The sequence below is a fragment of the Tachysurus fulvidraco genome, chromosome 22 (genome assembly GCF_022655615.1).
Source record: "Tachysurus fulvidraco isolate hzauxx_2018 chromosome 22, HZAU_PFXX_2.0, whole genome shotgun sequence".
NCBI classification, from domain to species: Eukaryota; Metazoa; Chordata; class Actinopteri; order Siluriformes; family Bagridae; genus Tachysurus; species Tachysurus fulvidraco.
In genome coordinates this window covers 1,673,589-1,690,270 of record NC_062539.1, presented here as the reverse complement: position 1 = coordinate 1,690,270, position 16,682 = coordinate 1,673,589, and the positions used below count along the sequence as shown (strand labels likewise).

The 16,682-nt window shown below is 40.2% G+C and overlaps 1 protein-coding gene across 1 annotated transcript in view; it reads right to left on the bottom strand.

The window, feature by feature from the left end:
- The window catches only part of LOC113650114 (artemin), a 17,902-nt gene continuing 1,220 nt past the window's right edge, over positions 1-16,682 (bottom strand). Inside the window, exons 2-4 of the mRNA XM_027158204.2 lie at positions 3,061-3,155; positions 2,794-2,983; positions 1-2,668 (exon numbers count right to left, since the gene is read on the bottom strand). Of these exons, the coding sequence (XP_027014005.1) occupies positions 2,205-2,668; positions 2,794-2,983; positions 3,061-3,155 (749 nt within the window). The 3' untranslated portion in view covers positions 1-2,204. The remainder of the gene's footprint in view (positions 2,669-2,793; positions 2,984-3,060; positions 3,156-16,682) is intronic.

Below are 16,682 nucleotides of genomic sequence, written 5' to 3'. Positions count from 1 at the left end.
TACATAAAAACAGCTTTATTTCCATACAGGATTGTACAAAAATAAAGGGATACTAATAATAATAATAATAATAATAATAATAATAATAATAATAATAATAATATACAAATACTGTGTAAAAACTAAGAAATGTCTCCTATAAACTACAGTTGTACATATTTCCTGGAGAGCAGCGTTTCTTTAAAGGGAGAGTACATAGCAACAAGGCGGCAGTTCGGTGTGACTGATACACACGTTAGTTTAACTCCATTAAAATTCCTTAAACACACTCTTCACATCTTTAAAAAGCTCCTATCTTGTGTCCATTTTTTCCAAACCTTGCCGATTTCAGGTAATGAACGAGGTGGGAATGAAGCAAATAAACATTAATATACATGTTAATAAATATTTTTTTATATATATGTAAAAGGTCAAACACATCCTTTTACACAAGAATGAATAAATAAATAAGTTAGATGCAAAAATAAATATTTGACCTATGAAGCATACAGTAAATGCTAAGAGATGCACAGCATCCATGTCGTAGCACAGCGATAAAACGCATTGCAGTCGGTAACAACAATAAGGACAGACAGGTATAACAGGTAGAGACGCTAATCTTGGTGCTGTGGTACTGCTGGTGTTACAGCGCTGACTGATCAGTTCAGCTGTCAGGCGTCACAATTCAGGCTTTTCACACTTTTCCTAAATGTTGACAATCAGCCATGTTTTCACTCGTATGTTTGCACTGTAGCTATGAGGCTAATTAGTAGCTGATTACTAGCTAAACTGCTAACCGTTGAGGTGGAAAATACTTGAGCAATTTTACATCGTTGTCGTACTTAACGATTTAAAGTACTGGAAATTTGTTCTTTACTCAAGTACTGAAGGAAAGTCGAAGAGAAAAAAGACAATTTTATGCTTTACATTTTCAGTTTTGATGTCATTGTTGAAAAATATGTCAAAAGCTCAGAGAAAAAAACTTTATTTTTTGTTGGTTTTTTTCTTAGTAAAATGTTGTCTTAACATCCACCATTAAATCTAAATACACGCGTCGAGTTGACTTTCAGCTAGCTTAATTTTATTAATGAGCTTGTTTAAGTAACTAGCTAGCTAGTTCTGTTTCATGAACTTGCTTGTTAAATTAGCAAGTTAGCTGGTTCACTTTTGTTTTCATTGCCCATGTGGTTAAGTGTTCTTATAAACAACATCATTAACCTTAGCTAACAGGAAAGCCAAAGTATAAAGTCGTCTCTATTTCCATTAGAAGATTATTTACCTTAAGGCAAACTGCTTAGCGAACTAGCTAGTGACGTATTGCATCCATTAACATGAAAATCTCACCATTACAGAGGCAGAGATCTTGGACAACGAGAATCACTGCTTTCCCTGGATTTGGTGTCAGTTCGCATCATAATCCTCCTAGACTCGGTTTCTTAATATAGATGGCAATATATTACACTTTTAAACCTTAAAATACAGTTTGTGTAGGATATCAGTGTCTTTTAAATTTTGTTTTGTTATCTTGCTAGTTACTAAACATTAGCCTCATAGCATGAGTGTAAAATTAAATACATAAAAACTAATGACTTGATTGTGTGAAAGTTTAAAAAGTGTTTCTAGACATTTTCCTCAGTTCTTCTAACAGTCCAAAGCTTTGTGTTGGAAATGGTTCAAATTCTGTGTTGTAGGTTTATAAAACCCTGTATTATAACTCTATCTTTTCTGAATTTAAGCAGTATTTGATATGTTAACCTGAATGTCAGAAATTACACTCCATTTTTGCACAAACAATAGAAAATGGTTTCATCCGTTTTCGGGACATATACACACTTAAAGATCTGACATCCTTCAGTAACAAACGGACAAATGGGACGTTCCATGTTATTACAGTCCTGCAAAGTTTCTTGCCAAGTTTCTCAGAACTTCGTGAGCAATCCATCAGTATCCATCCTGGCTCTGTCGTCTACCTTCCGCAGAACTTCTCCATGCCGTGCTTCAACCTCCGGCGAGTCCGGCATCACGCTGGGCCTTTTCAAGCTGGTTCGGGGAATATAAAAGGCTGAATGCATACATGGTGCATGTCACAGAAGCCTTGATGACTTCTTCCACTGGAATAGCTTCCATCCCAGAATGCCTCCTATTCCTGTAATCTAGATTTCAGGAATCCCTAGATCCCTTTTTTTGAGAGGGATTGATTTATTTCCTCTTCCTCTGCTACCAGCTTAGCCCACACACTTGCAGTCCAAGGCAGAGACATTTTCAATGGTCCTCCATGTTGTGGACGTGTCCATGAAGGAGACAGATTTGTATGCTGTGGGTCGGCAACATGGCCTGGCGCTGACCTTACGAGCTGTCCGTTTGGGCAGGCTGCCATTGGTCAGCAGAGCCCTCAGTGCAGCGTCGTAGTTTCCCCGTGCACTCTGGCACAAACCCACGCAGAACTTAAAGAGCACGATCTCGTCCGAGTCGTAACCCATCCCTAGGTCCCTCACTCTCATCTCACGCCTTTCCAGGTGGCAGTCACGACTGCTCTGGCCCCGCCCCTCATCCTCGTCCTTCTCCTTCTCTTTCTTCTTCTTCTTCTTTTTCTTGCGTGAGCCCTTGGACTGAGCATCAGAGGCATCTGAGGAACGTGGGGAACGTTCCCACCGAGCTGGCTGTTCCTCCTCTACTAGAACTGAGGGTTCTAGTAGAAAGACGAGAGAGAACATCATCACCTACCAGACCCAACCACTACAATCAAACCAACTTTTAAGATAATCTTGAAAAGACTCGACAAGATCATTTTCAGTCACCAAAACCCAAACTTACCAAAAATGCTATGCCAAGGAGAATGGCTGTCTCCATTTCCCACCTCCTCCTCTTCTTCCGGTAGAGCATCAAATGGCTGCTCATCCAAGGTAGTGGAAACTAAACTCACTGCATCCACAGTTTCTTCGCTAAACCCAGACCTGTCTCCTACTACCAGGGGCAGCAAGGATACAAGCACCCATACCACCATCTGCATAAAAGAAATTTCAGAGGTTGATGCATTCAGAAGTTCAGCAGCAGATATTATCTTGATGTCCTTGATCGTACCTTCCAGTTGTTTCTTTGAAACGTGGCATCAGTGGCTGCAGATAACATTGCGAACAGTCCTCGCTTGGCTCGACCTCTCCTCCACCTTCTCCCACCTGCACAGAGACAACAAGTACATCATGTCACCCTTTTCTGTCTCAAAGTGCATTTAAATCTAAACTTAGAGAGCAGCATGCAGGCGATGCATACACCTCCACACACCCGTGCATCAACATTTAGAAGCAACGGCGTCCTGTTAATCAAGAATACACAATGCCTATGGAAAGTGTGCTTGTAATCATGGAGATCGTGACCCCGTGTTGACATGCGGGTGCAACAAACTACAGTGTCCTGTAAATAAACAGCTCTAAGGCAAGAACTGAGAAGCTCCAGAGGTTTGATAAGATTAGCTCTGTGTTAAAAGGAAGCACTCTGGGGGATTCTGGGTCTCCCAAAACCACACAGATGCAGTGCAGTTGATAAGGCTTCCCAGCAATGCAGATGTTTACTGACTCACTGCAGCGTGTGAGTCACTGTGCCTCTCACTGGAGGCCTCTGATTTATATCAGGGTTGAAACAAGACCGGTGAGGACCGGGCTATTATTTACATGCCGAAGATGACTAATGGGTAAATTAGCAGAGCGTGTCGGAGAACGACAGGATGATTTCTGGCCTGAACACTTTCCATTTTAAGGAGGATCAGAGACAAGAAAAATGAAAGATGGCCACCTGGGTTTGGAGCCATCATGCAAGTCACATCACACAAAAATGGGCAAAATGTTAACGATCTATTAATAATAATAATCCACATGACTGGTCTCAAATCAGCTTCATAGTGTTGTGATGTTTGGTGGGTGTTCTGTAGTAGTAGTAGTAGTAGTAGTAGTAGTAGCATGGGTCATGCAGCAGGTGGCAGTGTGTAATACAAGCCACGGGATTTCTCTGAGATTCAAGTGGTCTGAGGCTCACTTAATCAAAGCAATAAATTCAATTTACCTTCACAACCAATGGATTCGAATTTATTCTATTGGACGATAACTATAAAAAGAAAAATATTTTAGAGCAGGTGTAAGGTCAAGAAAGTAAAACAGGATCCAGATGAGAGGTTTTTTTACCTGAAAAAAATGCAGCAAAGAGAATCCTGGTACAAAACCAGAAGTAGTTTTGAAGACAAGGTGAACAGACATTATATCGCAATTTATATGTATAAATGCAACATCTCCACTTTTCCTTCATTTTTTTTAAAGACGCTATCCTAAACGTTCTATAAATATGCAAATTAGAAAAAAACTCCACATGCCACACCCTTTTCACTTGCTAGGAACAACAGTGTACAGAACACGTGATATTTGCATACGGCAACCTGATAGGCTGTTTTGTTTTATGACAAAAAAAACAATCGTGTTCACGTGGTCAACGTGTTCAAAACTCATTTGAATTACTGTATAAAATGTATATAGAATATATCAGGAAAAATTTCACTGATGAGGGGGCACGGTGGCTTAGTGGTCAGCACGTTCGCCTCACACCACCAGGGTCGGGGGTTCCATTCCCCACCTCCACCTTGTGTGTGTGGAGTTTGCATGTTCTTCCCGTGCCTCGGGGGTTTCCTCCGGGTACTCCGGTTTCCTCCCCCGGTCCAAAGACATGCATGGTAGGTTGATTGGCATCTCTGGAAAATTGTCCGTAGTGTGTGTGTGTGTGAGTGAATGAGAGTGTGTGTGTGCCCTGTGATGGGTTGGCACTCCGTCCAGGGTGTATCCTGCCTCGATGCCCGATGACGCCTGAGATAGGCACAGGCTCCCCGTGACCCGAGAAGTTTGGATAAGCGGTAGATAATGAATGAATCACTGTTCGTTATGGGGTATTGTGGTGTAGTGGGGTATCTGTTACCGAATCTGAAATGTTTTTTTTCTATCACAGCCACAAAGTCTCAAAGAATTTTGTATTAATTAAAGCTACATATAATGTTGTGGTATGGTAATAAATGCAAAATAATAAGCCAAAGAGAGAGAGAGAGAGAGAGAGAGAGAGAGAGAGAGAGAGAGAGAGAGAGAGAGAGAGAGAGAGAATTTTTCTTCCAGAAAATGTATCATAACCGTACTAGTGATTTTTAAAAAATCGCTTTATTCATGTCCATATGTGAATGAGCCGTTACCATAGAAACGATATAAGGTTAACACAAACAAACGCGATAATGTGAGAAGCAGCACACACTCAGTGAAGGAAATATTTTCAGTGGATTTATAAACACTGGCTCTAATGCACTTCTGTCTGTATGGATTGTACACAAACCTGAATCTGCTCTCAAAACTTCCCCGATATAATCAGCGTTGCATGTGGAATAGCCGATATCCTGATAACATATAAACACCCACAAACATGCTAGAAATGTTTCAGTCTACATAAAAAAACCTCCCTCCGTTCACACACGTTCCTCGACGTATATAATCAGCTAACCCTCGGACATCAGCCCACTTCAGCACACACAGCCACGTCCATGAGGCTGAGTCACTTTACTGACGATTATACATGTAGCGTAAATAAAACGATCGTCAGCTCGTTTCTTTTTATTCAAGAATGCATTATTTAAACAGCCGCATCGGACAAAGCATCCCATTTTTCCACGATTCTTCTCCATCGGCGTGTTTCGTGCTCGTTTAGGATCTTTAGTTTTGCGCTGAAGGCACAAGGCTAATTTTGCTAACAAATCAGGAAAGCTTATTTTCTACCATTTTAGCATCATGCAAACTGCATGCCTAAATTAGTCTCTGTCAAGCACAGACACACAAACACACTCTCACACACTCACTTTGCCTAAAGGCAGTCATTTACTCAATAACACCGTTTGGAGATTCATATGTTTGTATTTTAAAAATAATAGATTTATTAGCCAAACTGTTCCTTTAAAACGGTGGGAGAAATTCTTAGAATGTTCGCAGTGCTCATGCTAATGCTAACTCCTAACACCCATGTGGTGTGTCGAGTCGATTCTTTGATTTGATTCTTTGAGTTGACTCTTTCAGGTGAAACATTTTTTCGGGGTGATGTGATGAAGCAGAGTCAATGTTCCTGCTCTAAAGTTGATTGTTTTCCTCTAACATCACATCCTAAACTGTGTTATTTATATCTTATCTCTTCGACTTGACAACGATTACAATGTTTTCTCATCTGATTTATATTTGAAAGCCAAAGGAGTCGAGTCTTGTTGCCGAGCCAAATGTGCTTTCTTACTGAAAAGAGCTGGAATTCCCATCAGTACTAACAAACTAACGCTAACACTAGCACTAGCACTAGCACTAGCACAAACACAAACTAACACTGACACTAGCACTAACACTAACGCTAGCACTAACACTAGCACTAGCATTAACATTAGCACTAACACTAGCACTAACACTAACACTGACACTAGCACTGACACTAACACTAACCCTAACACACTGACTCAGTGAGCTCTGGTATGAGTTATACATTTCTACATCTCTAGTCCTTACTGCTGTCTGTCCATAGGAACATGCAGGTGTAATCATGTGACAGCTGATCTGGATCAGAATCTCTCTCTCTCTCTCTCTCTCTCTCTCTCTCTCTCTCTCTCCCTCTCTCTCTCTCTCTCCCTCTCCCTCTCTCTCACCCTCCCTCTCTCCGTCTCTCTCTCCCTCCCTCTCTATCTCTCTCTCTCTGTCTGTCTGTCTGTCTGTCTCTTTCTCTCACTCTCTCTTTCTGTCTCTCACCCCCCCCCCCCCTCTCAGGACTTCCTGCTGTTGAAGAGTTCAAAGTTTAAGATTAGATTTATGAGGCAAGAAATTGAGCAATTTGCTGCTGCTGACAAATGTTTTGGTTCAGGTGACAATGAAAAGTGAAATTTGTTTAAAAATGTTTTTGCAACAATAAATAAGTGAAATTAAAATATTAAATAGTAATAAACAGCAGTGAGGTTCAGTAAATGATGTTAGTTTAACTTTAAGGCTGACCTCCTCACAGTTTGAGTTATTATAAACCAATCACAGTGCTTCCTGTCCCACGGCTAGCTCTGATTGGCTGAGTGCGATGCTGACTAGAATGTTTTGAAAGTTTGTTACTTCAAAACTACGAACAATACTGAAATTGAAAAAATTATACAAACAAAACACAAAGGATATATAAAAATAGTACCAATTTCAATGGTTGTCTAACAGTGCCAGATATTTTATATAAAACTGTGACCCTTTATATCACAAAGTTATGAATGATTCAGGTTAAGAGTCATGATAATATATAACAAATACACTCAACCTAATTTTTTAAGCTTAGCTAGTGTTATGCTGCTAGGTTTATGTCATTATACCGCTAAAACTGCCAGTTACGTACAGCCCGAGGCTTCTCGGCTCGCTCATCATTTACAAAATATGTTGAGAGTCGACTCTGTGAAGTGTGCAAAGCATCAAAAAATCAGCAGTGCAGGACTCGAGAAGTTTCCACCAGAATTCCAGATCAAACGTTCCAGTTCACTCCAGCCTTAAAGCCCAGGAACAGAGTTTCTTTCTTTCATTCCCAGCACTGCTGGTGCACCTGGTAGTGTTTTAGAAGCACCTCAGTGCTCCTCATGTATCAGAGCTTTTCTCATGCTAGTGTTCCCGGTGCCCGTGGGGTTGAACCAGGCGGCCCTGATCATGAGGAGCTCCAGAGAGAGTGTCTGTGATGGCCTCTGCGCTGATTAAAGCCTCGCTCGGCCAGTTCCACTCTGCCACTTCCCTCCACCCTCAGGCTCAAACCTGCTAAAAAAACAGGAAAGCAGGACCGCCGCATGATCGTGACAAATATGGGAGCGAAGGGTTCAGGATGCAAATGAGGGTGAGAGGGTTGGTCACTTTTGGCACTCCACTATTGTTTGAGCTGGGACATTTACACACACACACACACACACACACACACACACACACACACACACACACACACACACACACACACACACACACACATATACAGGCTCATGGGATATGATTATTAGTTTGTCACATCGATTACGTTCCTGCTCAAACCAGAAGTCTTATCCAGTATCTACGCTGCAAGTGCTCAAATCAACACTTACTCAATTACGCAAACACTTAATAATTATTCACACTCAAATGCTCACCACTGATCTTCAGTAAGCATCGTATACTGGACTGGGTGGCTGTAGTTCTGAAATCTGTCCTGGGAACACAGGGTGTGAAGTGGGAATAAACCCTGGATGGAATGCCAGGTCATCGGCGTGCACCTCACACAACGTTCCCACACTTAACCCACACTGAGGAACCATGTTGTGTAGCCAGTCCTCCGAATGCAAGACATGTGGAGATCGTATGAAACTCCACACACAGAAGGACATGAGATCGGAATCCTGGAGCAACGAGGGTGAACTCACGTACACTCAAATACTCAGTACTGAAATACTCAAAGCATTATGATTTGTTTGGTGAGAAATCCATCAGAGGCACGCAGGAGCGTGATTTAAATGTTCTTAACCGAAACGACGGCGCAGATCTTTCTCAGGATGTACAGAGTATAAATGAGGGAAAAAGAGTGAGGTCTGCATTCTTTCAACGCGCCTTGCTCGGCCACTGCCATTAGAGGTGTTTCATGTGCCAGCTCTACCTGTCAGAAAAGATGAGGTGTCTCAGAAAGGGATCGGCCGTCTTAAATCAGCCTTGCAATAAAACGCACCTGGAGCGAGCGTGATCGCTGCCAGACACGCTTTCATCAGAGGGTGTGAACTCCAGCCTGCACATGTATGAGTACTGAGTAATATATCTGCTGTGTCAGTGTCCATGATGCTTCATCACCATCAGTCTTCACCACTCGCAGAGTTTTATCCAGCGTGTGAAGTTTAGAACTTTCTCAGTTTACGAGAGTCTGCGTTTTGACTTCGTTCAGATGCCTAAAGTGTCGATTCCGCTACACGCCCGAAACGCCCATGGTGCAAAATACTCGGCTAATTGTGGCACGACTGTTAGCGTGAAATCCGAGCGTATAATTTAATAATCCCTCTCAGGGAGGAAAGCAGGATCTCGTTACTGTCAGATTCGAGTCGCTGCAGAGTTTCAGCGGCGGTGAACGCTGCCAGGAAGACGATCTAGCTCTCGAAATCCTGCAGGTCTCCTCTTCTCCTTTTGTTTTTTTTTTGTCTACAATAGTAGAGTGCATGGAAGATGTGTATTCATCGTGTCATTGAAAAGACAGTGAAGGTAAATCAGTCGTTAACTCTGTTTATTAAAGGTGTTCTAAAATGCAGTGACTGCTTCTGATTACACAGATCGGTGTTTACGGTAAATCTGTCACGACCGAGATCGACTCTGTGAGACGACCTCGATGACAATTATATCTGGAGGCGGAGCTAAGCGTAAACTCAGGTTGTGACATCACAAATCTTAAGAAATGCTTGAAAGCTTTGTCTGATCAAACTAGCTAGCTAATTCTCATTTGTTACTAATTAGCAAATTCATTGTTATAGCGTGACAAGTTTTGTTACCGCATTACTGTTAAAAAGAATGAAATATAAAAACCTTCGTCACGACTCATTACTTACTACTCGGCAGGCCATGAGAATGACACCGTGTGTGTTTTCTAATTTTAGCATTGTGCGTTTTTTTTTTTTATAGGCATCCTGGTATTTTTGGTATAAAGGTGTAGCAATATTCTAGACTATTTTTAGTTGTTAAACAGACAATAATCTGTGAGCCAAGTCTTAAAACCTTAAAATCTAAATGTTTACAAGTCGAATCTTAGATATTTTCTTGCATTTGCCCCAGTTGCTTTCTTTATAAAATTGATGCAGCTAAATCCAGACCAAACTGAAGAAGCAGCCAGCAGTGTTACTCAACACACACACAAACACACACACACACACACACACACGCACACGCACACACACACACACACACACACACACACACACACACACACAACACACACTCAGATTCCTCAGGTTGAGTGTTTGCACTACAACTCAGCAGTTTGGAGCTCGGCCTATTATTTTTGCCACTCAAATGCAGCAACCGCTGTTTGCATTCCACACCGTGCGGCTGCCTGGTCAGTGTGTGTATCTGGCCACTTCCTATCACTGCCACATCCTCTGTTGCAGACCACACACACACACACACACACACACACACACACACACACACACACACACACAGTGTAGGTGGAGAAACATGCCAGAATATACACACACATCCAAATGTTGTCTTGTGGTTTGTCATGTGACTAACACAACTACAGGATAAACTGTATACACGATATACATGCAGTGGAGGATTTTAACATTCTAACACTCTATATCTATATATTTCTAGAACATTCTATCGTTTTATTTTTATTTTGTGTATAATGTATTGAATCTAGCCAGTGAATGGGACTTTATCTAGATTTAATCTAATCTAATCAGACGACACCTAACGGTCGTTCGGGAGTGATACGCCTCCTAGGCTCCGTCTCCACGAGTGTTTTAATCTTTTTACAGTATATCACAGGAATTTAGAGAGGATTATATTTGTTGCTTGTAAGACGCGTCATACTTTTTATCCGATTATAGTTACATTTAATGTCGAAACGCATCCATGAAACGACTCTGATCATGTCGAGATAAAAAAAAAAACGAACGTGAAGCTAAAGGTAAAGCATAAAACGCTGACACCGGAGTCTCCTTCCGTAAGTGTTGCATAAACACGGAAAACTTCACCGTAACAGACGATTTATTTGAAGCTCACGTCCTGTACGTCCCTGCGAACTGTTACTATAGAAACGATAACGTGTTATAATTAGAAATGCTGTGCTTCAGTCGGTGAGAAAATGAATAAAAACCTTCTCACAATCCAGACCTCGGCAGCTCTGTGGTGAACAGCTAATGTGATGTTTTTCTAACATTAATGTACAACTCTTAATCGCTTGGCTGCTCCTCGCAACAAAAACTGCATATGAAGGATGACAGAAAAGTGCTGAAATGAATAAAAAGCAAACACGCAGCTGGATTTCGCAAGCTGCGCCGGAGAGGAAAGGAATTTACTACTACAAAGTCCCAAATCTCTCGCCTCTACACGTATCCAGTGAGAGACTCGGTTTGTGTAAAGCCCGAGTCCTGTTGCTCTTGAAAGCCATCCTGAACAAACAGTTTTAGCAGCTTCATCGAAGTGGCTTTGCCGCTCGCTACGATAACCAAATACAGCCCATGATTAAACGGATTTCAGGAGGGAATGACAGAAAGGGAACACTTGGGTGAGCGAGTCCTTAAATGGGAATAAATTAAAGGGGGAGAGGGGCAACAGAGGAGATACGGTTTCACTCCAGAGAATTCGTCTGAACAGCCACAGAGTCCTTGACAGATAGAAAGAGGCAGTAGATGAAGCTTTATTAATAAACAGACTATAGAAAGAGAATCCTGAGAAGCAAAGATTCAGTCACAGAGATTATAGACTGCGGATCGAAGTGTCGCTATCGAGAATCAAGAAAACATTTTAAGATGCAGCAGGTTAACATTTTCACACTGTTCCTCTGAACAAACAGGCTGTTTTGGCCACCTGAACGCACAACTGAACATGTTCCAATCATGACTAAGCAAAGGTCATCCTCCCATCCAGCGTCTCTACCTTTCCAGATGAATCCTCAGGTCATTACACCCTGACAGCCTGGACAGCGTATAGCTTGTGTACTCTAGCTCATGTCTCATTTGTTCAAATTAAGCTCAGGGTAGAGGGAAAAAAGGGCAGCCATTAGTGCGTCTGGATGAACAAACGGCATTCAAAGAGTTTCCATGTCCTGGCCGAGCCGTTCAAAGGCCCCGACATCACCATGATTAATGCATCTGACCTGGCAATTGCAGAAGAATATGGCTTATTGTATTAAACAACCACTTCCAGCCACAAAAAAACGCTGGTGTGCAATAAACCTATTTAACGTACTGCACTTTCAAAAAGAATGAAAGGATCTAGTGGGAGATGATCCGATAAAGAGAAAAACGGTAATAACATCGTTCATCTGGGCGAAAGGGGTGAGAAACCAGACGGGAGGGTGAAAAAAGTGAAACAAACAGAATCAAGAAAAGCAAAGTAAGTGGAGCGAGAGAGAAACACTGCCCCGTTCACCTTTCCAGGCTTTTTTTTTTTTTTTAAAGGCTGCTAAAGCTTTTTTTTGTGAGATATTTGAGGCACTGGTGTTTAAACAGATCCAGACTCTGGACTGCCCCATTGCCCTGTGGCACTCTTACTCCGGCTGTGGCACAATCAGGGCTAATTACCCAGCAGTGTCAAAGGCTAAGCTTACAGGGACAATTTTGTGGCTAAAACCGGGCTGGGAGGACAATTACGCCACATTTTGCGGTCAGCGAGAGAAGGTGAAGGGGCGCCGCTGCGTATCAAAACCAACGGGTCATGCTGTTTTGTCGTGACCACAGAGCAGACGAAACAAGTTCCAACTCTTCAAGCAGAACATCCGTGGCACCGTGTTACATTTCTGTCCGTGCAAAGTGTCTCGATACGCAGCGTAACAGGAAATGGCAGCATGACGAAGCTGTTCAATGTGAAGTACAAGGCCTTAGTTATGTTTTATTGCATCATCTTTGTGTTGTGTACAGGATTAAGGTTTCGTAACGTAGCTTTAGACATCCACAAGCAAACATTTCCCAGCTCATAGGGACAGAAGGGTCTTTTAGACTGTTGCATTGACCCCTAGTAAGGTTGGAGCCTGGGTCAGTTGAGGTCAAAGTGTGTGCACTTTTAAGGCAGTGTAACAGGACCCTGGCATTTAAGTGTTGCTCTTTCACACACTCATGCTTGTAAATCTGTAAGAATTCGCAACGGTTATCTAAAGTCGTGTGAGGTTAAAGGAACAATCCAGCATTTTTTAAAACTAATCTGTAGTCAGCACTTTTCCCTGCAATAAAAAGGAAAAAACACAATCTGTTCAGTCAAAACTATTATAAATCTATGGTTAGCTGTTCTGACAATATACTGTAAAACACATTCAGTACGTACGTCGGAACTTAAAAGATGTTCGATCCGAGACAGTTTGTTCTAGGGCCGATTGCTTACATTTTCCAGAAGGTTCTGTGGTCTATCTGTGAACCAGGATCAAAAAGACCAATTTCTCCATCTAAAAAAAGAAAGTTTCAGCTCTGAAAGCATCAGTTCTGCACACATAGAACGTCAGGCTTCAGTAAAATAAAAAAACCTGACGAATTTATGATAGTGGATCACAGACATGTTCTCTCTACATTAACATCTTTTCACAAAGCTCTACAGTTGCCATAAGACGTCTGTTATAACCGGGTTTGGACTGCACACGTCTTACCTTCTTGTTTTTGAAATTCTTATCTGTGATCATCACACCGCTACACACGGTGGATAGAGATTAGTCTGAAAACCCCTGGAGTATTGCTTTAATAACAACTTTTTAGTGCTTTAACATATCAGCAGTTATTTAACTGTAAAAGCATATAGTTGATGTTGTACAACAGATCCTATAATGACAGAGCAGTTTTAAGCAATTATCGTCTGATGTCCAGATGGTAACGATATTCTTGCGCATCTTTACACATTCCCCTGGGCCTTTCACACTCTCTCTGTGTCACGCACACACTCATAAATGTTCTCCCACCATCTCTCTCACCATAGCATGTCCATTAAACATCGCCACCTATGACAGTTTTATGTGGTTCGAACATATACAACAACTCTCACTCGGGATGAAGACTCACGCCAAACGCACGCCATTAAGAAGTTTAAAACACACTCATCACCAGTAGAGGAAGGTCTTTTCCAATCAAACTACTGGATTTAGCAGATTTGTGGAAAAAGGAGATGGATAAACTTTTGTAAATCATATTTTCAGACAGTAATTTGTTAGAAAACTCTAAAACAATGATGCAGTGCTGTGCATTAGCTAGTTAATGACTGAAGGGTACGGTTAAACTAGCTAGCAAAGAGCTATACGACAATATACATATCTGAAATAGCAACGTTTTTTTCCCTAGAAATGTTAAATTAGCTGACATTTAAAACAGAATGAACAAACTACTGAGAAACAAAAGCAAAACCAGGCTTGGAACCAATCATTTCCCACATAAATGTTGTAAATGAACTGAAAATCGAGACAAAAGCATCTGGGAACAAGATCAACATTTAGCTCAGAAATATTGGTAAATTAGCTAAAAATGTAGTGAATTAGCAAATAGCTGTAAAAACAGACAATGTAAAAAACAGACCGAGGAAAACTAGCTAGAAAGGAACCCGACTGCCTTTTATACAGATAATATAAACTATATGACAGGAGAAACATTTACCTCAGAAGCAATTATAAATTAGTTGCTAGCTAACTAGCAAAGAGCTGGCAAGTCTTTTTGTTGACTAATTTAGCAACATTTCTGAGAAAATCTTTACAGAAACAATGAGAGCAAAAACAAGTCAAAACAAGCTAAAAAAAAACCTAATGATGATTAAAAAAAATTGTTTGCTAGTAATCGGCTGTGTGGGACTCTTTTATACAGACAATTTAAAATCCCAGTGAGAATTTTCATCAGAAATGTCAGTACGTCAGCTGAAATTTAGCAAGCAACCGGCTAATTTACCAACATTTCTAAGGTAAATGTTGACAGGAAATATAAATCAGTGTCAAAGCTAAGACCAAAACAGCAGGTTGCACGACAATTTAGCAAGCTAACAAAGCTGTACAAACAAATAACAGAAAATATAGCGATAGTGTGATAGTGATAACGGCGAACAAGTGACAGTGGAAACAAGACATCCAGAAAACATCCACAATATCAACAGTTTCCTCAGAATTGTTGGGAAATTAGCTGACAATTTATCTCCCAACCAAAACACTGCAAAAACAGACACTGAAAACTGTTGGACTATTTTATATATATATATGTATATATATATACGTATATATATATATATATATATATATATATATATATATATATATATACGTATATATACTATATATATATATACGTATATATATATATATATATACGTATATATATATATATATATATACTATATATATATATACGTATATATATATATATATATACTATATATATATATACGTATATATATATACGTATATATATATATATATAAAAGACATCAAACCTAAAATTTCACTAACTACACTTAGATTTAACATCATACTATGGATTTTAACTTTTCATAAAATATAAACTTCCAAAGGCATAAATATTACAAAAATAAGCAGGTTATATATAAATTCCAATAAAAATGCAGCATATTAGGAAATAATTTTCAATGTTTTAATAGATTTTTTTATTTTGTCTATAAAAGAACACTTTAGCACCCCCTGCTGTTAGTCTAATTAAATGTTTATCAGATTAGTGTTGTATCGATCCTGATCCTATACCTTCTGAAAAGGTCCAAGGTCCACCAAAGCAGTGTTTATTACTCGAACGGTTTACTTTATAAGAAGCTTTATGTATAAACATTACCACTACAATAATGCTGATTCATGTTAGCACCAAGCTAGCCACGGTGTACCTTAACACGATGTATCTAACACAACATTTATTGCTCAGGTAATGTGCATTATGAACAGTTTTAAATACATCATGTTTCTTTGTGGTATCAGTTGGCAGAAAGGTGTCTTGTAATCCTGAATATATGTAAGATTTCCTCATGTGACATTCATTAGAGAAATTTCAGTCAGTGAGTCAGTCAGTCAGATTCGTTAGCTCAAAGGAATTTAAAGGGAAAATGTCCACGGGAAAAGATGCTCAGATGAAGAAGAGGAGGTGCCATGAAGAGAGGGAAAACACAAACGAATCCTCGAAAGGGACGTATAGGAACATAACGGGTGTAAGGTCCTCAGCATTAGGTCGTACGTGAAACTCTTACCCACAACCAGGGCTTAAAGTCCACATCTGCTGATTGTGATCATCTGCTTTGAAGTCCAGCCTGAAACGTTCTACCATTTACTTCAGTCTAATGACAAAAATGGAGTTTGGGCCAGATTGCTGCGTTATCGATCTGATTCATTGAAACATGCACAAACACAAGCATCAGAGAGATCTTAAATGTCCAGTTAATATCTCAAAAGATTTCGAGATTGCTGGTAAAGGTTGAGGTTTTATTTTACATTCACTGCTAATATAATGTGAACAACCTTGTAGAGCTTTTTATCATGTTTAAGAGGACAATATCACAACTGCAGAGTAAAGAAAACTGCCTGGTGTTGAATCAACACGTCATTAACACCTAATTTAACACCTAAAAGTAGAGACAACATGAGGAACATCGGTGCTGTACGGCATCAATTCAATACTTTTATTACATTAGCTCACATTAAATCCTGACAGATTTTTAACTCTTCCACACATTTTATTCAGATGCAAATCAACACGTTAGCTGATAATTTAGTGTCACATTAAAAGTCTAATTAAAAGATATAAATCAGAGTCTTAAGGCTTTAATTCAGCACTTCTAGGGTCAAAGCAGAGTCTACAAATCACAGAAAAATGTCCATCGTTTAATGCACATCCATCAGATACACACTTAAAGACCTAAACCTGAGTCCATGCTCTCCAATCACAACGCAGTCATCGTTTACAAAGGTTTAAAGACGGGTTTTTGAAGGTTCCACAAACCTGCAGGTTAAAATTGTTCTATGTA